The 23030-nt window shown below is 37.7% G+C and overlaps 2 protein-coding genes across 3 annotated transcripts; both read right to left on the bottom strand.

Moving 5' to 3' along the window:
• LOC105165496 (kinesin-like protein KIN-14Q) lies at positions 2022-8077 on the bottom strand. The gene is made up of 17 exons (XM_011084524.2): positions 7753-8077; positions 7565-7642; positions 6732-7288; positions 6478-6646; positions 6314-6381; positions 6010-6220; positions 5840-5916; positions 5664-5763; positions 5483-5581; positions 5218-5394; positions 4842-5127; positions 4166-4327; positions 3858-4073; positions 3733-3770; positions 3446-3609; positions 3223-3348; positions 2022-3081 (listed from the first exon to the last, which is right to left on the bottom strand). The coding sequence occupies exons 1-17, from the start codon at positions 7844-7846 to the stop codon at positions 2242-2244; spliced, it is 3462 nt and encodes a 1153-aa protein (XP_011082826.1). The 5' UTR covers positions 7847-8077; the 3' UTR covers positions 2022-2241.
• LOC105165495 (translation initiation factor IF-2, chloroplastic) lies at positions 15460-23030 on the bottom strand. Of its 2 annotated transcripts, none has more exons than XM_011084523.2 (13): positions 22974-23030; positions 21225-22767; positions 21102-21134; positions 20846-20959; positions 20545-20694; positions 20356-20454; positions 20198-20260; positions 19694-19849; positions 19545-19610; positions 18331-18567; positions 17151-17426; positions 16482-16670; positions 15460-15972 (listed from the first exon to the last, which is right to left on the bottom strand). In XM_011084523.2, the coding sequence occupies exons 2-13, from the start codon at positions 22704-22706 to the stop codon at positions 15811-15813; spliced, it is 3027 nt and encodes a 1008-aa protein (XP_011082825.1). In that variant the 5' UTR covers positions 22707-22767; positions 22974-23030; the 3' UTR covers positions 15460-15810. The 2 variants fall into 2 exon arrangements, 1 of the variants encoding a protein (XP_011082825.1); XR_002287242.1 differs by having other exon boundaries at positions 15464-15972; positions 16482-16645.

Genomic DNA, 23030 nt, shown 5'->3' with positions numbered 1-23030 from the left:
TAATTGGTGTATAGTTCAAGTAAAGCGACCAATCACATAATAAGCATATCACATTTATTATATAATTAATTTAATTTGATCAAATTGGAACAAAAATTTTCCTAAGCAACATTGAATTTAGCATGCATGGATGCGAATATTGCCTGCGAGTACGAAGACAAAAGTGGTGGTTGGTAATGTCTTAATCATCATATATATTATTAACGGCGCAGCCCTCTAAATTGGCATTTATGTTGAATTTGTAACATTCGTTTGATGAGTTTTATCATATAATATTTTGACGAAATCAATAATTATATACCAAACATTGTCTTTAAATAATTTTATCATATGATTTTGATTTATTTACATATATATATATAGCAACTGCTCCAAAAAAAAAAAAGAACATTGAAATGTCAGGCCTTTATATGGATGGAGGAATTGGAAGTCAATTGTGAACATAATTGTTTCATTATTGCTTTCGCATTTAGCTATCAGTCTGTTATGACGTACAACCATGTGGACCTAGTGTAGTGCCCAGTTTGCTCCTGCTGGGCAGCTGACTCATCCAATCTTGCCTATGAGGACAATGTTCTCTCTGTCCATTGGTACCCGGTCTAAGCTGATGTGTCCATTAGGTTGGCAGCTGACTCACGACAAAGATGTTGACTTGTACGCCAATATGTCCAACTGAGCGCATGACACTTCGTGGCAAATCACTTGACGGACAACCGTGGCTGCAGACTCACCATTGTGATCCAGAGTTTCGTCAATGTGTTTGAGATTGTGGTAAATGAAATGGCAGACATTGTGGCACGATGATGTGTTCTCTTTAGTTCATGACTCATCTCCAGTCTTCTTCATTGTAGATGACCTAATAGATATCTTGCAGTCTAACCTAACAAACTCTGTTGTGTCAGAGGCGTGTTCGCTGACGTGGTGCTGACTTATCAGCTTAATTATCCAACAATCAGTGGCATGCTTTCTACGTGCAAAATTACCTAGTAGGACAGCATGGCTACTATTGCTCAATCAACTAATCCTGCAAAGCCCACATGGCACATGACTCGTCATATCTCTCTCCTATGTGGTAGATTACCTAACCAACAACGTGGAGGATGACTACCCGTCGTGTTAATATCGTGCGTCTAAGTCTCATGTCTCATCACCTCTCTCCTATGTGGTAAATTGGTTGGGAAATAGCGTGATGATTGACTCATTATAACTGTTATGAATGTGAACGACGTGCACTTCTATGTGGTAAGTCACCTGTCAGGCGTCATTGCAACTCGCTCACCAAAACCGTCCTGCGTGCCAATGAGGTGTCCTCCTATTTGAGAAGTCACGCTGCTGGTTCATCAACAAATCTTGTCTCGCAACTTGGTTCATGAGTCATTACGTCTCCGCCTATGTTGTAGATAACTTTGTAGACAACGTGGCGTGTGATTCATCAAAAACGTCGTGCGTTTCATTGATGTGTCCTCCTTTGTGGTAAATAATCTGACAAATAGTGTGGCGTATGACTCATCATGTCCTTCTTGCATGTCGGCTATCTGAACTCCTATGTTGTAGCTGACCTATTACAATCACGTGGTTGTTGACTCATCAGACATCATGCATGTCAGTGATGTGTGCTCCAACTTTGCTGACGACTCATCGTCTCTCTCCTAAGTGTTACATGATTAGTGACGTGTTTGCCGATTCACACAACTCATTTCCTTCTCCATCACGAAATTGTCGGGCATGACAACGTGGTTGTTAACGTAAGATTTAATTCTCACTATCTGGTGTTTTTCACAATGTTTGTGTAAGAAAGACTTACCTCCTATTCCCTGTAAAAATTGTAATGGCTGAACTATAATCAAGAATACACTTTTACCAGAAACTCTTCGTCAACTTTGAGTATATTACTTCTGCAGCACAGCAGCTACTTATGCTGTTGATAAATGCATTAGTAATTGCTGATCAAATTGTTTTGAAGTCATAAGTAACTTAAAATTGTGTTGAAGGGGCTATTGGAAGCAGAAAATCAAACATTCAAACCAATTTCATGTTATATATACATCAACACTCCAATTGACTTCAATCAAACAAATACAAGATTTTTCAAAGAGATGATAAGCATCATCAGATAATCATCAATAATATTTCCCCAACACCCAAGCAAAAACGGAAACAGAAGAACAAGAAAACATCTCAATGTTTCCACTGTGCATGGTTAGTGTAATAAATACAGGAATGAAATGAGAAACTCAACGACTATAAAAGAGTTCTTGTTGCTGTTCCAATGTTCCATCCTCTTTCTTTTTCTCTTTGGCTTTGCTTCTGCTGAGTATCCTTTGCTACTGCTCTTCTAGCAGTGCCAAGAAACACTCTTTGGCCCATTCTCCCACGGCCCCCAATTGAGACTCTGAGCTTCTCCGTACCGACATTTACGCCTACTCTTCTAAGGGGTGGCTGCATTGGAGACTTCATGTGTATTTTCTTCTGAAGGCTTCTTCTTATTGCACTACTTAGCTTCTTACTTCTGTTTCTTTGATCTTTGGGACTATCACAAGGTATCTGTTCAGGCAAACATGTAATTTCAACTCCAGTATCTTCTACCTTATCAGCTTGAATTGGAGTCAATGGCAGAAAGGAGGGAGGTAACCGAGCTGCTCCTGGTAAACTTGGCAGTGGAATGAGAGAGTTGCGTCGTGGAGCTGGTGCAGCAGAAATCCTTTGAAAGGTTGGACAAAGAGAGACTCTACCTGTCTGCTTTGGCAACCGTAGTTGTTGTTCAGTTATCTCAGGATTATTTTCTTTATCCACTGAGCTACTGTTCTTGGCACATCCATCAGTGGGAAGTGGGCAAAAGGAGAATTCTTCGTTTTCATCAGAACAAGTGATGTTCACTTGGTCTTTGCTTTCAAATTGAGATGATTTAGGTGCGCCAAGTATTTTAGTTGCAAGTGGTGCTCTCACTGGTTCACAGTTATGCTCCTCTTGCTGTTGTTTCATTTCTTGTCGTTGCTGCTGCAGCTGTTCTGCTATTCTGGAGTCCACATGCTGCCGTGCTAGCTTTCTTTCCACCAATAGTTGCGATTCCAATTCTTTGATCTGCAAATTGTTCAACAATACTTAAGTATTTAAACCTAATGGATCATCTTTCGTCTTTGTTCCAGAAAATTTGTTGGCAAAGTGACCCTGAATGCTTCAAGAAACAATACATTTTGCAAATAAATGTCATGCAGCATATACCTTGTCTTGCAAGTTTCTGTTTTTCACATCTCTCTCCTTTATCTTTACCTCAAGACCATAGTTGGTATCCTCCAACTTCTTGACTTGAAATTCTTTACTCTTCAAATCTTGTCTCAGTTTTTCAGCCTTCATACATGAAATCAATAGTTCAAGGGAATGAGACGAATCAACAAAAACACAAAAATTGAGGTCAGATCTGAGAATATGCACATTCTGTGATTACCATTTGTTTGTATTTGAAGAGCTCACTCTTGTCGATTTGCTTCTTTGCAGGGCCCAGCTCTATTCCACAAACTCTACTAGCAAAATTTAACGAGCAAAGGGTCTCCGTCAAATCATTTTCATTGGGACTGATCTGCACAAACATCAATGTCTTTGAATCTCCCCCTGCAATTAATAAGTCAAAAAGTTTCAGTTTAAAACCAACGAAGAACTTAGAGCATTAAAAGGGCAAGCTGAAAGCCAATTCCATTACTGCAAAAGTAGATACATAAGCATATGGGCACATACCTAAAGAATCTTGAAGCAAGTGAGTGAGTTTGGAATTCCTACACGAAAATGGAAAGTAACAACCTTAGAAAGCTACATAGCAGATAGAATCGTACATTTGCACAGGGTTATATTACTTCCTATACCTGAAGGGAATATGCGGGCTTCTTGTTGCAAGAGCAGATATCACATCTCCAAGGGCAGAAAGTGATCTATTGATATTCTGAGTTTCTTTTAATCTTTCTCCCTGCACTTCTGTCTTAGCTATCCTCTCGCTTCCTGCCAAGTCAACCAGCCACAGCTTGCTTCTAGTGCATTCTCCATTAAGTAGGTTGTCTCCCTTCACCATTACACAGTATATGCTGCACCCAAAATATACATTTGTTTTCAGCACTAGTCGGCCTTCTTGATAGCACCAAGAGCACATTATGTAAGGTGCAAAGAGAAAGCTAACCAATGCGATCGGCTACTGTGTTCATTGGCATTAGTTGATCCCACAGCCCTACCATTACTGCCTGTCCGGAGGACTTCCCAGACCTCACTCACATTGTTCACATGAGCTTCAACTAATCCTGGAACATGATGTCCTCCCTCGCCTACTTGTTTTATCTCAAGCCTGTGTTTACTCCACATGTAAAGGGATTAATTCTAAATTGACTACAAGCTTACACAGAGCAATTCAATATAACAAAATATGAAATGGGAGATGGACATCAGCACATATGGAATATTCAAACTAAATAACATAAAGTTGTACATTAACAAAACATCTGTGAATTCTCTAAATGCTTCTCCTTATTTGTTTACTTGAAGAGAATAACTATTAAGAGGTATAATTACACTTATACTCTCTAAATTTAGATACATTTTATAAATAAGTTCCAGTTTCGAATAATTACACTACACGGGTAGTCAATATAATTTTCCAAAATTATCTGAAGAAATGTATATATAATTTTCCCTTAATAATATACAATGGTAATGAAGAAATTGGTTCTCGGCAAGGAGTGTAAAATATTTTTAACAAGCTTTTGGTCAATAACTTTTGGTTTCTACCAGAACATATCACTGATGTCAAACCTTGATAAACGAAGTAATTAATATAGTCCAAAGCTTTATATTCAACCTACCTCTTTGCACTCAAACCAGTCTGTGAATCTGAAACTAGTAAATCCCGTATCTGCTCATTATAGACCTCCAGAACACTCACTGATACTTCATATCGGAATGTGTTCTTTCGCTCCTCAATGATGTCAAATAGCTTCTCAAGAGTTCTATAGTTAACTCCACGGGCTTCATTTGTTCCCTCCATCGTAAAAGTTTTCCCAGTTCCGGTTTGCCCATAAGCAAATACGCAAACATTATATCCATCTAGAACTGAAACTGCCAGTGGAGCTGTTTCCTCAAAAACTTCAACTACACTCAGAGTAAAAACAAAAGTAACGTATTTAATTAGATGATGGCAACAATATGATCAACGAAAAACAGGGATCATATTCCACATACCTTGGTCGGCTTCTGGACTGAAAACAGCATCAAACTTAAATGTCTTCTTTGATATCCCATTTGATTTGACAATTAGTTCCCCATCCTTTGCAGCTTCAAAGTCAACTGCCACCGAAGCTCCTCCATCAATCTCTTCACTGTTCAAAGGCCGACAACGGCAAAATACTCTAATGTTTCCTGCAGGGAAAAAAAATTGTAATCAAATTGAGCACCTGTCAATTTAGAGCCTTATTCGATATAACATCATCAGAAGTCAAGCCCTTACCTTTTAGTTCCAAAACTTTGTTATAAAGTTCTTTCTTCTCCTTGTCTGCCTGGAGGAACTTCATTTTGACATCTTCATGTAATTGGACATGCTGATTCACTGCCAAGAAATACACACATATCAATCAAAACATAAGTAAACAGATACGAAGATTGACGATAAAAAAGGTGCAAAAGATTACTTGTAGTCTGAACAATTGATCTGACATCCTCCATCTCTGCAAGGTACTGCTTGAAGAGTGAAGCATCTTCTGAAAGCCTGATATGGTCCATCTTCATAATCTGTCATAAAAGAATTTTGAATTAAACAAAATTCTGGACCTGTTGGACTGGACAGATGCCACAACTCTCAGTGTACCTTCAACTTTCTTGTCAAGTCTCGTAGTGATGAAAACCATCTGCCCTTTTCTTTCACTTGGCCTTCAATTGCAAATGCTACAGAGTTGAAAATCAGCAAAAGGTGTAATTTTGTGTGTATACATAATCCTCATAATATATTACATGCAACCAGTAAGCTGATTTGCTTACCCAGTGATCCAACGTGCATTGATTTCCGCATAAGCTCATTTTGAAGTTCTTTCAAAGATGTCCAAGCTTCCTGACATTCTCTACTCTTGAGCTCATTTTCCCTCCTAAGCTCCTCCAACACCCTCTTTATGTCTGAGAGTTCTTTCTTCTGTAATGCATGTTCAATGCGCAGCCTATGTAATTCTCCATCACTGGAACAATTTTCAGCATCCTATCAAATATAAAAAAATCAAGTTAGTTGAGCCTGTTAGGGCTTGTGATCCTAATGTGGAAGTATTTGACTAGCTTGAAAGTATCAAGATACATTAGACAACTCGCTCCATGGCATGTTTGTGACTCCCAGTTCTTTGGATACTTTGACCTCTCCAGAACCTAAGATCAGTAAAGGAATGAATTTATCAGCAGCCAAGCAAAATTGTGCTAAGCAATTGAATTCTGAAAATAGTTAGAAACTGTTTTTGTGCTTACTCTCAGAAGAATCTTTTCTAACAAAAATGCCACTAACTATTGGGCTTCCAATCACCCCTTCAAATCTAATGAATAATGCCTTGTCCAGGTTGATGTAAGTTTTAAGATCAGATATCACCAGGGGCATATTTGCACCAACACGTGCATAAATATCCAAACAAGATATGACCTGCAAATTTAAACCCATTAGGGATATGTGCTCATATCATGTGCCACAACAAAATATGACTTGAACGTGACCTGTTAACACACACCTTTTGCTCTTGTAGGAAAACATCAAAGACTCTCATCCCTGGAGGACCTTCAGTGAACACAATCTCCGCGAAATGCAGCTCAACAATGTATGTCCCAGTCTCTAAATTCTGAAAGTAATAGGAAAAATCCCCAAATCGTGCACTCTGGTAAAGACTAACGCCTTCTCCATCCCCTAAAATGGAATCTTCCGTGTTTACAATATCTCCTCCATTGAAATTACTATCCTCTGAAAACTCTATCCCACCTTCAAACTGAACTCTCCTAGTGGATCCCACATTAATCCCAATAACAGTAGTAGAATGTTCTGCCAAATCCTCTTCAACTAATGGTGGTGCAACAAGCTCAAAAGAAGTTGTACATAAATCTCCCACCTTTTCAGCTGAGGCCTTAAACGAGTCCCTGATTTCAGACCCTTCAATCCCATTTTCTAACGAGACATCAATTCCTTCACCCATAAAAAATCGAGGTGATTCTTCATACCTTTGGTTAGTAATATCAGGTGAACCCACACATACTAAATCAGGCGACGTCAACGAAAATCCCAACATTGAATGACCTAAAACAACGAAAAGCATTTGTAATTTACCCAATCAGGATCATAGAGCTCATTTCATTCAAGATCAAACTTTCTTGAAATTCAAACAAAAACTACACTAGTCCAGAAAAGCCCATAATTTGGAACTTAGCTTTCATTCCGCACAGCAAAATCTCAGTGATAAGACATTAACAAATGTAAATCAAAACCATCCATAATCAAGAAACAGATTATCCAAAAAGAAACGCCAAATGTGGAACTAAACTCAATCTAAGAATAGGAATTCTGACAGATTACCATCAATCTTGGTGGGACTACAGTCATCTGGGTTTTCCATAATTGAAGTTTGAAATCTACACAAAGTCGGAAACTCGCCTGCCCATTTCAACGGAAAATCAAGAAATCAGAAAAACCCATTTGCCAATAACCAGAAAACTTAATCCTCAACATCTCTGTGCACATAAACGAGCTCTTGGATAACTTACAAGGAGTTTGACTATGAGCTTGACTTTGATCTTGTTGTTTCAGGCAAGAAACATCAGTTATAAGAAGTGGGTCATGCCATTCAAAATCTTCCATTGACAGAGGAACTGATTCTTTTTCAAGTTTTGAATGGGAAAAAAGAAGTTCAAAAAGATTAAAAAGGCACTTATTACACTGCTTCAATTCCAATAGAAAAGATACAAAAAAAAAAGGATCAAATGCTTTTTGGAAGATTACTACTCATTACAGAGAGTGGGATCAAAAGAAGAAAAATTCCTTCCGGAGGCCGTTAATTTCGTTGTACCGTTGTGGTGGAATGGAAGCCCTCGTTTTCAAATTTGAATTTTTGAACCGGGCTAGATATGGATCTCTAGATTAGGATTAGTTCATGTTTCGACCAATAAATTAGATTATTTGACATTTTGGTTCTTTAATTTTTTATGATAGTATTTTGGTCTTTTTTTTTTTTTAATTTTTTGCAGTTTTAATTCTTTTTTTCTATCGATGATAAGGATGATACTAGCGGAAAAATAACAGATTGTAAAAATTAAAATAATATAAAATCAAAATACTATCAAAAAGTTAAAGAACCAAAATACTAAATAATTAAATTACGGGACCAAAAATGCATTTAAACCCTTTAAATTAGTGTAGAATAATTATTGGACGCCAATCAGTGAACATATTTTTTTTTGTGTGTGTGTGTGTGTGTTAAATATATAAATACTTGAAGTACTTTATATAACAATTGTACAAAAGAGTAAACTTCGTATAATCGGTGGAATTCGAATTTATGATTTTATGGTTACAGTTTCTCAATGTAGTCGACTAAATTAGATTTTATTGGCTAATTTTTTTTTTGCTTATATAATAATGATGAAAATATTGATATTAATTGTTTATTACTCCTGTCATATTTGATTTTCTTTTTTTCTTTTTAAAAAAGTGAGATATTTTAAATCAGATTTTTTTCTTTTTTTGGTAAAAGTTTTAATCAGTGTCAAGAAGGAGAAAAATCATAACAAATTTATATTCTTAATTAATGAGTTGTGGAATAAGATAAATGAGTATAATTAAAGTTAGGTCCTTTTTCACTGCAAATTAAATACAACTCTTAAGTAATGGACATGAGCCAGTTAAAATTTTAGGGTTACTGGAAAACTTTTAACTTTACATTTGTGGATGGTCTTATAACAATTGTAGATTTGTTAGACGGTCGTTAATTTTAGGAAGATATTTATAATTTTTCAAATAACGAAAATGCATTTAGAATTATGACAAATTTTAGAGGAGCCCATCATAATTTATCCTAAAATGAAATATGCAAATTGGAATGTAATAGTAAAAACTAAAGTAGGAACAAAATAGTTATTGATAAATATTTGTGATAATGATACACTTTAAATTATGTACACATAACTATTCAAAATTATAAACATTTGAATAGTATCATATCATATTTATAGCACTTTATATGTGTGTGATTCATAACAACCAGTGTTTTTTAGGTTTGTCGTAATTATAAATACTTCCTAATTATTTTGAAAAATTACAATACCTTCTTGGAATTAACTGTGGTCTAATAAATACCGCTTACAATGGACTGTCATGAAAGGGGATTTGTTGGACGACCATTCTTTTTAGTAGGTATTTGTAGTTTTTTAAACAACGAAAAGATATTTATAATTATGAGGAACGTTGGGGGCCATTGTAATTTACCCTTAGAGAAAAAGAGAATTTCTAGAGAAAAACTGGAGCAGACACAAACCATATGTTTAGGAAAAATTAACATTTATTTAAGGCACTAATCAATTATGTGAATTTTGGATTATTTTTCTTTTTCTTTGTTTGGGTAATTCAAGAATGTTTGATGGTTAACTCTGAATGACTTAAGGACAATTTCCCTTTAATGAACTTGCTGCAGGTTGAGCATGCATAGATTTGGACAAACACCAAAACAAACAACCTTGGATAGCTTTTTCCTCCACATGAACTAGGTTATAACATGTAAGTTTGCAGTTAAAAATGTTCTTGCTTTATAAAAGATTCTTACAACTGATTTTGTCACTCGTGATTATGACAACTGAAGTTGGTTCCTTCGTATAATGATCAATGTAAAAACAAACGATCACCCATGAATTCATTTCGAGTTTGAGTTTTATAATGTCTTAAACATGCATTGAAAAATGTGACGAGTGTTTGATATTGTTTTTGAGGAGAACGAAACCTTATTTTCTAGACTGATTTTAATTAATTCTCCAATGACTACAACAAAATTCCTCGAAAACCTACTACACCTGACACCCCATGCAATCATGTTTTACCTAACAAAATCTTTCTTGTTTTCTCGAGCAAATCCGTACTATAAAACATGAATGTAGGAATGCAGTGTAATTTTTCAAAATTGATGGACCTTTTTTGCAAATTAATATTAAACTTGAGAAGTATAACAGTTCAATTATCTCAATTGTTGTTTGTTCCCAGCTATAGTTTTCTACATTGTCTTGCACAACTGCTCACCGATGCAGAAGACCTCTTACCTGCAGGAACGGCACTACGACACTTGATAGTATTATTAATACATTGCCAAAATAAATAAATGCATGCTGCTTTCTTGTTGCAAGGCTGCCCGACGTCGTGTCGCCGTGTGTGTGGTTCTATTGAAGATCGTGCAGCGGACAAAAATGACATTTTGATAAATTCACAACAAAACAGAACTTGGTCCCCCTCCATTGGATAAGTTCTTGAGTTCTGAGATCATGATGACCACATCTTAATGGCTCTATGGTTTATTCCCATATGAAAATTCATATGTAATTGAGATATTCTTTCTATCTTATAATTCTTGCATGGTGAACATTATGGGACTGGCTTAGTACTTAATTCATGTTGATCGGGAAAAACTGCATAGTATTTTTCATTTTATTAGTTACGGAATTTTCATTAATGATTTCATAAGTTACATATACTCTCATTCTTACTCCTTTCATAAAATTCTATTAGTATTTTAATAGAAATGGTGTGGGTCGTAACTCTTCGGCTTCTGAATATAAGTCACGTGTTGAGCACGTGCCTTTTTCATAAAAAATATTAATAGAATATGATAAACGGGCTAAAAATAAAATTTTGTAACTCATGAGGCTATTAACGAGAATCATGTAGCTAATGGGATGACTAAGGATAAATTTGCAATTTTACAATGTTTTAGGAGCTTTGCTGTATAAATAGTTGATGCAGGCAGCAAACTTGAGGAACCATTAGTTATAGCCGTAAGAGCATTCTTCCGACTAACTTATTTTTGCACGCATGCTGTAATTTATCTTACAATTCCCTAACATTCAGGTGAAAGCTGAAGCCAATCAAGATTGTGAAACACTAAAACAAAAATCTTATCAAGAATTTGGTCCCCTTGTCAGAAAACTAAATATATGTGCAGGAGAGACAGGTGTGTGATCACTATTTTCCCCTCTCTGTGTAATAACATTAACTCCATGCATCCATTCATTACAACGTCGTAAGAATCAGGTTAATTTGAGCCTGACTTCTACCATAGTCCATATATATGACCTCCACACTTCTCTATGTACATCAACTTCTCAAAGTTAATTTCCTCCATCTTTGCTCCTTCTTGATTCAGCCATATCCTCCATTCCAATCCCACATGATGGCCAAAATTCCAAAACTGAGGTTCACAACAGAAGTAGCTCCACCCAAGTTCATCTCAGTCGCGAAGCCTCCGTTGATCAAAATATTGGACACCATTGATGAGGACAAGGCTTATGCATCAGCCGCCTCATCGTCTTTCAACAAATTAGTGGTTGATCGGGAGAGATACAGTCGTGAAGTCTCCCCGTTCGAGTGATCTCCATAGCCCTGCAAGTGTACATACAGCAGTATTTCGACATGCGATAATGGGCTGTGATTATGAGATTCAAGAATCACCTCTCACCACTATGTTTTTATCAGGGGTGAAGGAGCTGTAGTTTAACTTGTCTGTCGTTTTTGTTTGTTCGGAATGTGTAATAAGTGCTGTGTGTGTCTGAATAAAGTCTGTTCGTGCAATTTAGAAGCTAATATGGCAGCAACAGTCGGGAGCTCGGATTAGATCTTTTATCGCAATTCTATTCCATTTAACGTATATAGACATCTTTTAATGTAATGCTTATAAGTACTCATTTCAGCATTACATTACTACTAACCAAATGAGAGATGTCTCTGAGATAAACATTTTGTACAGAAAAGGTATGACGTATGTAGATAAAACAGGCTTAACTGCCAAAAATCTGGAAACATAAAAAAGTGCAAAAGTAGGGCAGGATCTACGTGTTTTTTTAACAAATCATAGTCGATTAATACTATCTATAGATAAATTAGGCAACATTTCATCTATACAATTGGATAAATCTATAAATATCCAACCACGCAAGATACGCATTAATACACTATTACCATTTTTTGCCCCACTCGACTACTTTACTAATTTGACTGTCAGAGAGGTTTCGCAGAGGTCATACTAACCCTTGTTTTTTATTTGATTTTTCAGGCAGTTCTTACAGCATTTGGCTAGCGCAACCTCAACCCCTGAGCGTGGTTTCTTCAAACTGTTGTTATCATCATCTTCCCCAATTTCACCAAGAAATGATAGATCAAGGGCCAAGATCTCTCAAGCTTAAATGCTAGATGCATTCAATGTATAGTTTTCCTAGTAGACTATTAAAGCTGTATTCCTTCTGATGGACTTCTTCAATTTATATCTGTTTTCAGAAGAAAGATCAAGATCAGTTGGGGAATTCCATTTCTGTGAACGACTACAAACCGTTTATGCAATCAATGATGTCTAGCTCAAGTGGTAAAACCGAGACCTCATTTTCTTGAAATTCAAAATTTTGAGTATCAGTAGTTAAGTGATGTTTAGATGCTTCACAGTTGTGATTATTAGGATTAAATGCAATTTTCGTCCTCTAACTATAACCCAATCCCATTTTAGTTCTTTATCTATCTAGGGTTTGAATTTGGTCCTCTATGTAATTAAATTGCTCAATTTTAGTCCTATTTTGGCCGGAAAAAAATCAAGGCTGCCGGAAATTTACACGTGGCTCCTACGTGGACATTTAAATTGGGGCTGAGATCTTATTGGTTGAGATTTAAATGACTTGGCAATTTTCGAATTTAAAAAAAAAAAATTACATGGCCGCCTTGAAAACACATTCTGCCGCTGTTTTCTCCTCCGTCACGCCGACCCACAGTTGCGAACTGGTACCGTTAGATTCGCCTGCTCATTGCGGTTCTAATGGTACTAGTTTCAACAATTTTCATCAACTAGGCGAAAAGATACATCCACTTGAAGCTCTCGATCGTCGTCGCTGCGAAACCATATTCCGCCGCCGTTTTCTCCGCCGTCACGCCGACCCACGGTCGCGGACTGGTACCGTTGGATTCGCCTGCTCATTGTGGTTCTAATGGTACTAGTTTCACCAATTTTCATCAACTAGGCGAAAAGATACATCCACTTGAAGCTCTCGATCGTCGTCCGCCGCAAAACCATATTCCATTTTTCTCCGTCGCCACGCCGACCCACGGTCGCGGACCACCACTGTTGGCTTCCTCTCTCGTCGTTGCGAGTTGTTTGAGACCAGTCCCGTCGTTTTTCATCAACTGTATGCAAAGATCTTGCAATTTTCATCTTCTCGCCGTCGTCCGTCGCGCCGCCGTCCGACGACTGTTTGCTGAGTGTTTGGCCATGTAATTTTTTTTTTTAAATTCGAAAATTGCCAAGTCATTTAAATCTCAATCAATGATCCCAACCCCAATTTAAATGTTCACGTAGGAGCCATGTGTAAATTTCCGACGGCCTTGGTTTTTTTTCGGCCAAAATAGGACTAAAATTGAGCAATTTAATTACATAAAGGACCAAATTCAAACCCTAGATAAATAAAGGACTAAAATGATATTGGACTATAGTTAGAGGACGAAAATTGCATTTAATCCTGACTATTAATGGCATAAATTAATCTAGACCAAGAAAAGTTTTCCACAGAGTAATTGAGAAATCCAAGGGAATTGGATAAAGGTGTTGCAGAGTAATATCTTCCTGTGAATATATCTTCACTGGCAAAATTGCAAAATTGGTCCCGTAAGTATGGGGGGTGGCAGAATTGGGACCGTAAGTACAGGACTGGCAATTTTAGTCCTGTAAGTATTGATTTTTCGGCAATTTTGGTCCTTCCGACGAAAATTGCCCAAAAACGCGGCGAAGAGATTTGGGGCTTAGGGTTCCGACGTCCACGTGCGCAACTTAAACACGTAGGAGCTTGCATGGCGAATGACATGCCTTTAGGCGGGAAAAAGAGCTCCTCTTCCCGCTTTTTTCACAGTATGTAAGATCTCTCTCTCTCTCTCTCTCTCTCATTTTTGCTGCTGCAAATGAAGTTGCAGGTGAGAAAAAACAACAAAGATGTCTTCTTTATCATTCTTGCATACATACCTGAAGGATGTCGATGATGCTGTTGACCCACATCTAGAGCGGATAAAGAATGAGGCCATTGGAGATGACAGCGATGAGGAGGTGATGCTCCTATTTTGCTCAGCGATGAGAAAAACAGCAGTTGATTTGGTTGGAGGTTCTTGAGAGATTGTCCACTACAGATAAGAAGCGATTGGGCTTTCTGTTCAGCACTTAGTGAAGAGCTATCAACATGTTTCTTTCGGTGCCCTTTCTCTAGGCACTACCTGAGATTCACTTCACTTGGCCCCATCAGTCACCAGTGGGGATTCTAGAAGATGGCATGGAAAGCACCTGCTCAGTGCCTGCTACATAATACAAAAGACTGAAGGCTTAGTGCCAAATTATCCCCTAAACTCCTAAGTCGTACCTGATCAACAATGCTGCTAACCAAACAACCCGGTGAACTCCTAATGCCTTGGAATCTACACTTGTTTCCTCAATCCAAATATGGTACATCATGAAGACAGGGATGAAAAGCAGCAGGATTGAAGAAGAAAGCTGAAGGAAGAAGGTGATGAACAGAGCCTGGAAGTCTAGTCTTTGTCGAAAAAAGTTGCTATTTCACAGAGGAAAGTTGTCGTTTTACAACTTGCACTAACACTTTTATTAGTAAGAAGCAATCGTGTTTCTCCTAACACAATTCTTGTAGAAGTGAGTTTATTAGTTGATTAGCAGCTAGTCGTTGGGTTTGTTAGTAACTACCTTCAAATATAATCACTACTTCCCCATTTTTATCTGAGAGATACTGAAATGGAACTCGATTTCTTGATTTTATTTTCTTGCTTCTCGACGCACCAAAGACATTTTTGCTGTTTTTCTTCACCTGCAACTTCATTTGTAACAGCAAAAATGAGAGAGAGAGAGAGAGAGCTCTTACATACGGTGAAAAAAGCAGAAAGAGGAGCTCTTTTTCCCACCTAATGCCACGTCATTGGCCACGCAAGCTCCTACGTGTTTAAGTTGCGCACGTGGACGTCGGAACCCTAAGCCCCAAATCTCTTCGCCGTGTTTTTGGGCAATTTTGGTCGGAAGGACCAAAATTGCCAAAAAATCAATACTTATAGGACTAAAATTGCCAGTCCTGTACTTACGGTCCCAATTCTGCCACCCCCCATACTTACGGCACCAATTTTGCAATTTTGCCTATCTTCACTTTAATGCTTCCCAGAAAGAAGCTGACTGGGAAAATTGCAAGACAGATACATTCATGATAGAACATCCGATACCCTTTCTTCTTCTCAATGCATATCCTACACATGTGATTTCTGGATTTGTAAGAACTTGAATAAATGCTCAACGTGTCGCTCTTAACAAAATGGAGCTCGATTTTGATATATATAGCTATATACAGTGAAATAGCTTACAACATCCCATTGCAGGTTTAGTCGGCAGGCATCACAAACAGCTTGGATGAGGATGCAGCCACAACTCATCAGCACCATTAGCAAGTCAAATTCCAGGAAATTTGGTTGAAACTTGAACCATTCTTTGGAGCAGTATGTAACTTTAAGAATATTCAGCAAGCGAGCCCACATGAAAAACATGCATTGATTCTTTATAGCTGTATCCTTACTTCTTCAATGGCAGCTGACATCGAGGCAGATGCCTCTTCGAGTGTTCTTTTCTTTTGCACTGTGTTAAAGGCCTCAATGATGTCCCCTTCCTCCCATTCACCAAATTCCTCGATTCCAATTCCACACTCTAGCCCAGCATTTACCTGTCAAAAACAAAGATCAACTCGAGAAGACAGCTAGCAAAGCAACATGTCCAAGGAGCATTTTCCGAAGCTAAATTTAATTCTGAATATTACTTTTTTGTTTATATCATATGGTTATTACAAAGAAAATACACACCAGAAAATAATGTCAACTTTTTCCTTGCACTATCGCTCTTTCACGTGAAAGAACTCAGATCTGTGTTTATTATGAGATTTCAAGAAGCAGATGCAACATTGTCTGAACTACAGTTCATAGGAGGAAAGATGGGAGAAGGCTTCGAATGTCTAAATGATGAGGAAGGGCAAAAGTTTTTAAATAACAAGACGTTGCATGAACAATTATTACAGAGAACAACCGAGGCAAGTATTTTATCAATTATGTTAATGTATTGAGAAGAATAGACCGATGATATCTGAACGTTTCATAGTTTCAAGAGTGGTCGGAAATGAGAGGGTACGGTTGATGAAAGAATAAGAGAGACAAAGAGGTGGAAATTTCAGGAAAGTACCTCTTTTACCATCTCCTTGACCCTTCTCAAGGAACCAAGGACACCAACATGAACTTCTTTTCCTTTTCTTAGAACACGAATTCCGCAGTCTTTCACTATTTTTCCCTCCGTCACCATGCATCCAGCAACACGGCCACTCCCACTACTGAATACGGCACTTGTTCCTGCAAAAAAAAAAAATATAAACAGCTATCTTTTAATATGTGATAACTGTGACAGCCAGATGTATAAGAAACCATCAGTTAAATATTTTTGACTGGACCCGAGATCAAGATGCTAAATTTAAGGGACTAGTCAATTAGCTTCTTAATGAAATCTCCCAAAAGACAAAAAATGAAAGCAGAGTTTGAGAGGAGATGAATGTATTATCTCAACCAGCTAGCTACTAGAATGTTCTCCTCTCCATTTTCTTTCCCAAATGAAATTCAGTTCTCTACCCAACATTTCAAAACTGCGGAAAATGTCGTAATAGATCATATAAAGAGGCAAACTCAAACTATAGCTTTTAATCTCACAAACCCACACCTAAAAATCAGATCAACCACCAAAAGCACACATGGATCCCCATAAAAGCCGATACATTATGTTGAGCTATGAATTATATTCTAAGTTAAAATCTAGATAACCTGCATGACAAGTGCCCAAAATGAATGTACGAACATGAATTACCTCAACAGGATCCAACAGTCCCTCCATTGCATTTCGCACATCATCAATAAGTTCATAGATAACTTTGTACAACCGAATTTCAATATTTTTGTTATCTGCATAGCTCTTAACTGAACCAGGTGCTCTGACATTAAAGCCAAAAATAATAGCTTTACTTGCCACTGCAAGGTCAACATCACTGGTGCTCACATCCCCAGTTGCTTGCAGGAGGAACTTCAAAGTAACGTTATCTTGTGGAAGCACCTGCAAGGCTTGTCTGACAGCCTCAATCGACCCCTAGCCATCAATTTAACTTCGTCATAATGCATCTAAAAACAACTCTGACAAATTTCATCCAGAGCACAAACAATTTTCAGGGGAAAAAAAAGAAGAGCACTCCAGGATCCAGAAAACTATATACATTCAAAAAGGCAAGTTTTGAGATCATTGAGTGTCTTCATATAACTTGAACTAAAATAGTCTCTCAATATATATCGTTAATGAAGTGTTAACCTAACCAACATTATCAAAATCCCAAATTGACAATAAATAGCCTAACAGCATCCACTACAATTAATGTAAATAGCCCAATCACAAACTCACTATCAAATATAAGTCTATCTTATGAAATCAGATCGTTGCTTTTGCGAGGCCACTAACAAATTCATTGGACTTCATTTCTTCTTCTTCTACAAAAAATTCCAAAATCAACCTGAACTATATAATATGTGCGCTTGCGTTTAATGCTTTAGATGTAGCTAACTTCAACACTGACCAACACCATCTAATGCATTTCAATCACATTTTAGGTAAAAAGTGTGGCTGTTATGCATGTAGCCAATGTTAGAGCCAAAAATTACAAATTAAGTAAATGTCTGTAGGACAATATCAAGATAACAACAATTTACCAAATGAAACAACCACAGAAGACTAAGGCAAATTCATATAACAATGTGGTAAGATCTTGTAGGCATAAATTGCATTTAATTTGTAATAGAAGTTATGGCAGTTCCGAAAATATAAAATCAAGTAGAAATCTAAGGATACAAAAAAGATGCATAAGCATTTCATATCCAGCCATCCACCAAGCATTATCACACCCAAAGATGAAAAGATGCTGATCTTTACTAGGATCTAGAATCATTCAATTTTTATAAATCACAAGATCTCAAAACTCTCTGAAAGCATATAAATCGACTACCTGAACATCAACCTTCAGTATGATATTGAGTTGGTGCAAATCCAATCCAGCATTCTTTCCGGCCGAAACAGCAGAAGCAAAAGAAGAAAGCGTAACTTTTCCGTCCCCTGCTTTTGCTGTTATACGCTCGTTTCTCAAATCTTCAGCTCGTGACTCTGCCTTTTCTCGAGCAATATCAAGGGAGCCAACTACCTCAAACTCATCACCAGCTAAAGGAACATTATTTAATCCAATGACCTGCCAAAACATGCATTATGAATATCAAGCATTCAATGAAGAGACAAGATTCAAACAAAAAAGAGCGCCCCACCCATAAAGAGAGAATGGTGATTGAGTCAAAATTTGAGCAAAGAGTTCTTGAGCCCACCACACTGAGAGTCAGGTGACATAATATATTCTATTCTAACTCACCAGATCTAGAAAACATCTTATACAAATGAAAATCTTTAAATCATATAAAACTTCTGCCAATATGTAACATGATTTGGTGAAAGTATCTGCTCACAATCGAAACACTTGTACCCTAGAGGAAGTTTACAGATGTTACTAGTATTATGAGTGATTTGATACAATTAATTTGTAATATCAGGAGTAGGATAACCCAGAGAAGAATAAGAACAATTAAAAGAATAGAACTAATTTAAACTTGAATAAAAACAGTTGAAAGCACAGAATTGCTTTAAATGTCACATTACAAATGGGCAATGCAGAAGTACACAATTAACTACAAAGACACTAGCCTTAGCTGGCACGACCAAAGATGAAGACTGCAATGGCCTTAAACAAAAGTTCTCATGATTAAGTGATTTTACCCATGAATTGAAAAAGAATCAAGAATAAATATCCAACAACTGACTTAAATATCTTATAACACAAGTATCTTAAAGATACTTGTTTTCCCGATGGAAAGCCCACCATGGATGATCTGATGTTTAATTATACTAAAACTCATAAAAATGAGGGAGGTTTTATGACAACTTAAACAACATTATGTCTTTCATGATTCAGCAATTATTATGGTGATCATAAGTAAAAGTCAAGTTCAAATGAAGAAATTCCAATGGAACAAAAAAAACATGAAGGAATCCCAATTGAGCAGCAAGAATAGTGCAAGTAACATGTATACAGTTATTACAGTTAATAATAACCTGCTGCAATATAATGATTTCATAAACGATAACTAAATAACAAAAGACAAATAACTAGCAAAATACCTGTACTGGAATAGAGGGCCCTGCTTCATCAACCCGCTTCCCTTTATCATCAAATAGAGCCCTCACCTGATTTCACAAATGAGGAAGTCTTTCGACATAAGCAAACAAAACTAAGAAAATTTCCAAGATGGTTGATCTCATATACAAACCTTTCCAAAAGCTTCACCACAAACTACTACATCTCCTCTTTTCAGTGTTCCATTTTGCACAATAAATGTAGCCACAGGTCCCTTGGATTTATCAAGACCAGCTTCAATCACTGTTCCTTTAGCATTCCTATGTGGATTGGCCTTCAGTTCTTGCAACTTAAAATGGAAAAATGAAACCCAAATTCAGAACCAGGAGGACACATAACAAGCAACAGAAACAATTAAATCCAGAATAAGTAAAAGAATATTTTCCTCTATAGAATCACCACAAGTTTTTCGATCACAAGCATCAGAGAAAAATACAAAGGTGTACAAGAAAGCGAAGTAGTATATCAAGCGCGAGGCATGTCGAACCGTACATATAGTCCTGCTAATAAGTCATCACTACTGGAGCATGTCGACGAATGGGATAAAAGTGGTGAAAACTTGAAACTCACAGTAGGAAAACTTTCTGAGAAGCAAGGAACAATAACTATTTTCCGCCCAAAGAGTAGGGTAAGCTACCTCAGAAACAAGCATGATGGTTTCCAGCAAATCATCCACATTCTCCCCTTTAAGAGCGCTTATCTGTTATATATGGTTCAGTAATTTAGCATTCATAGGAAGAAATATTCTTTTTCTTAAAAGGTACACATGGAACTCCAAGGTTTTAGTTTTGTCACCTTAACCATTGGGATATCACCACCCCATTCTTCAGGCATCAGGCCAATCGATGAAAGTTCTTGCATGACTCGCTCCGGGTTAGCTCCATCCTTATCTATCTATCATGATGGAATAAATGAAAGAAATCAAGATTCCCTTAAACAAACAGGAAACTCAGAAATTGAGCAAAAGCACCACTGCCAAGATACCTTATTTATAGCTACAACAATTGGCACCCCTGCTGCTTTGGCATGAGCAATAGCCTCACTTGTTTGAGGGCGGATACCGTCATCCGCTGCAACTACAATGACAGCAATGTCTGTCACTCTAGCTCCACGTGCTCTCATTGCTCCAAATGCCTAGGGAAGTTACTCAGTAATCAAAATATAGCTTTACAGAATGAAGCTAATCAACTTATGAAACTGATTGCAAGACATCTGTCAAAGAATGTATGGAGAATGAAAGAAAAACAAACAACAAAGTAACATCACAAACTAATAATAATATTACCTCGTGACCAGGAGTATCAAGGAAAACACATGTTTGGGCCTTCCCATCAATAGGTACTTGAACCTTGTAAGCTCCAATTCCTTGTGTAATCCCACCAGCTTCAGCTGCCGCCACCTATAATATATGAGTGGAATTCAGTTCCCATGCAACTACCTCTTACAAAAATAATGCATGTTAGCAACTATGCTGTAGCGCCATCGGTCAATAAATGCCAACCTGTTAACACCAGATTAAAAAGACTAGAGGTGGCACATACCTTGGTCTTCCGTATATAATCCAAAAGCGTTGTCTGCATGCAGAAACAGACGTGTTAGGTGAAGCTCACAAAGATTGATCTATCAGTTAGAACATTGAATAATTGATTAATGTTGTTCCTAACCTTTCCATGATCAACATGTCCCATTATGGTTAAAACAGGAGGTCTATCTTCTAACTTATCCAAGTCATCTTCATCGAGAATTTCCTTCTTTTTGGCCATCTCTTCCACCCTCACAGGGTCAGCATCAATGACTTCAACCTCATACTCTTTGCAGACCATCTTCACCATGTCCTTGCTAAGCTTTTGCACACCATCAGGCCTAATTCCCTTAGAGTAGAAATAGCCAAAAATTTCACCTTCACTGATGGCCAAGTTGTATGCTAACTCTTCAGTTAACATGCCATCTTCGCCAACTTCCATTATTTCCACCTTGACAGGTGCAGCATCTCTAGCTGCCTGGAGTCTAGCAGCCTTCCGGCTCGCTTTAGTCCATTTTCTACCTTTACGGGCAGTAGCAGCACCAGGAATGGAAACATCAAGTTCAGATGTATCCTCATCAGGAATATCATCGTCGTCAACCATGCGTCTACGAGGTCCTCCAGATGGTCCACTCTTCTTTCTAAAGTCATCTTTGAACTTGCCAGGTGCAGGACTCTTCCCTGGTTTTGGAGGGGCTAAAACAGCTTGTGCAATCAGAGGATCAACCATTGGCTTCTTAGATGCAAACTTGTCAATTAAAATTGGCTTCCGCTCTTTTTCCTTCACTGTTGAATCAGTTTCATTAGCAACAGAGGACTTGGCAGCTGAATTTACATCCTTCAAGATGACAGGTTTTTTAATAGAAGGCGGAGGAGCTACAGATGGCTTTGTTTGTAACTTCGGTTGGACTCTCTGAGGTGGCTGTGGGGGTCTAGGTGCAGCAACAGGTTGAGAGCCAGCCACCCCTCCTCCATCTGTTCTAGGTTCCTCTTTCAGAGGTTCCCTTACAACTTTTTGTACAGTGGACACCGGATTTCCCTTTCGCCAAACGCTCTTCAACGTCTTAGACTTGCGATTTGAATTTTCAACTGAATTAACTGGTTTACCATTCTTTTGGTCCGCTGTTTCATTTGTTGAAGGTTTGTTCACAGAGACATTTACCTTCTTACTGGTCTCTAGTTTCTCCGCCTTCTCCAAAACCTCCCCTAGAGACTCAATCACCTTACTTCTTTCCTCCTCCCTGTCACCCACCTTCCCATTGTCCGAATTCTGACCAAGTTTAGATTCATCCCAAGGCATACTAAGAAGGGGATCCACCTTAGACCCTGATTTCAGCACTGGCTTGGGAGCTGCTTTAAGAAATGTATCAGCATCATTGTCTTTACTACCTCTATATGTCGAATCAAGTGATACCGAAGTCCCTTGTTCCGAAATATAATTAGTTGTTACAGAATATCTACAAACACCAATATACCTCCACCGCCTGCCACTCCAAAACCTTCTACAACTACTCCCATTTCTGTGAAAAGAGACCCTCCTAACTAAACATAAAGAACCGTCAAAATTACCAAAAGAAATCATATTCACACTTCCCAAATTCACCGGGGAAGCCAAAGAAGCCATGTCAAACACTTATATACCCTTCACCATTTCAAAGTAGCCCGGGAGCAGAACAGCTCGTTTTCTGTATCAAAATCAAAATTCAATAAATACTTCAAGTATACAAAATTCAGACACGAAAAAATCAACCTTTGTATTTCCACTCGACTTTCTCAACAATTCACCGATACACAGAACTGACACTACAAGAGATACTTCCGGCTGCTGACAAACACCCAGTTCAGAAAAACATCAAATTACACATAAATGGGCAGAGATTATGGGATGTACCTGCAAGATTAGGAAATTATATTCTTGAAATGTGTGTATATTTTGGCCACAGTTAAG

Source organism: Sesamum indicum, linkage group LG6, assembly GCF_000512975.1.
Source record: "Sesamum indicum cultivar Zhongzhi No. 13 linkage group LG6, S_indicum_v1.0, whole genome shotgun sequence".
In the NCBI taxonomy this organism is placed as follows: Eukaryota; Viridiplantae; Streptophyta; class Magnoliopsida; order Lamiales; family Pedaliaceae; genus Sesamum; species Sesamum indicum.
This window is presented reverse-complemented; position numbering and strand designations above follow the sequence as displayed.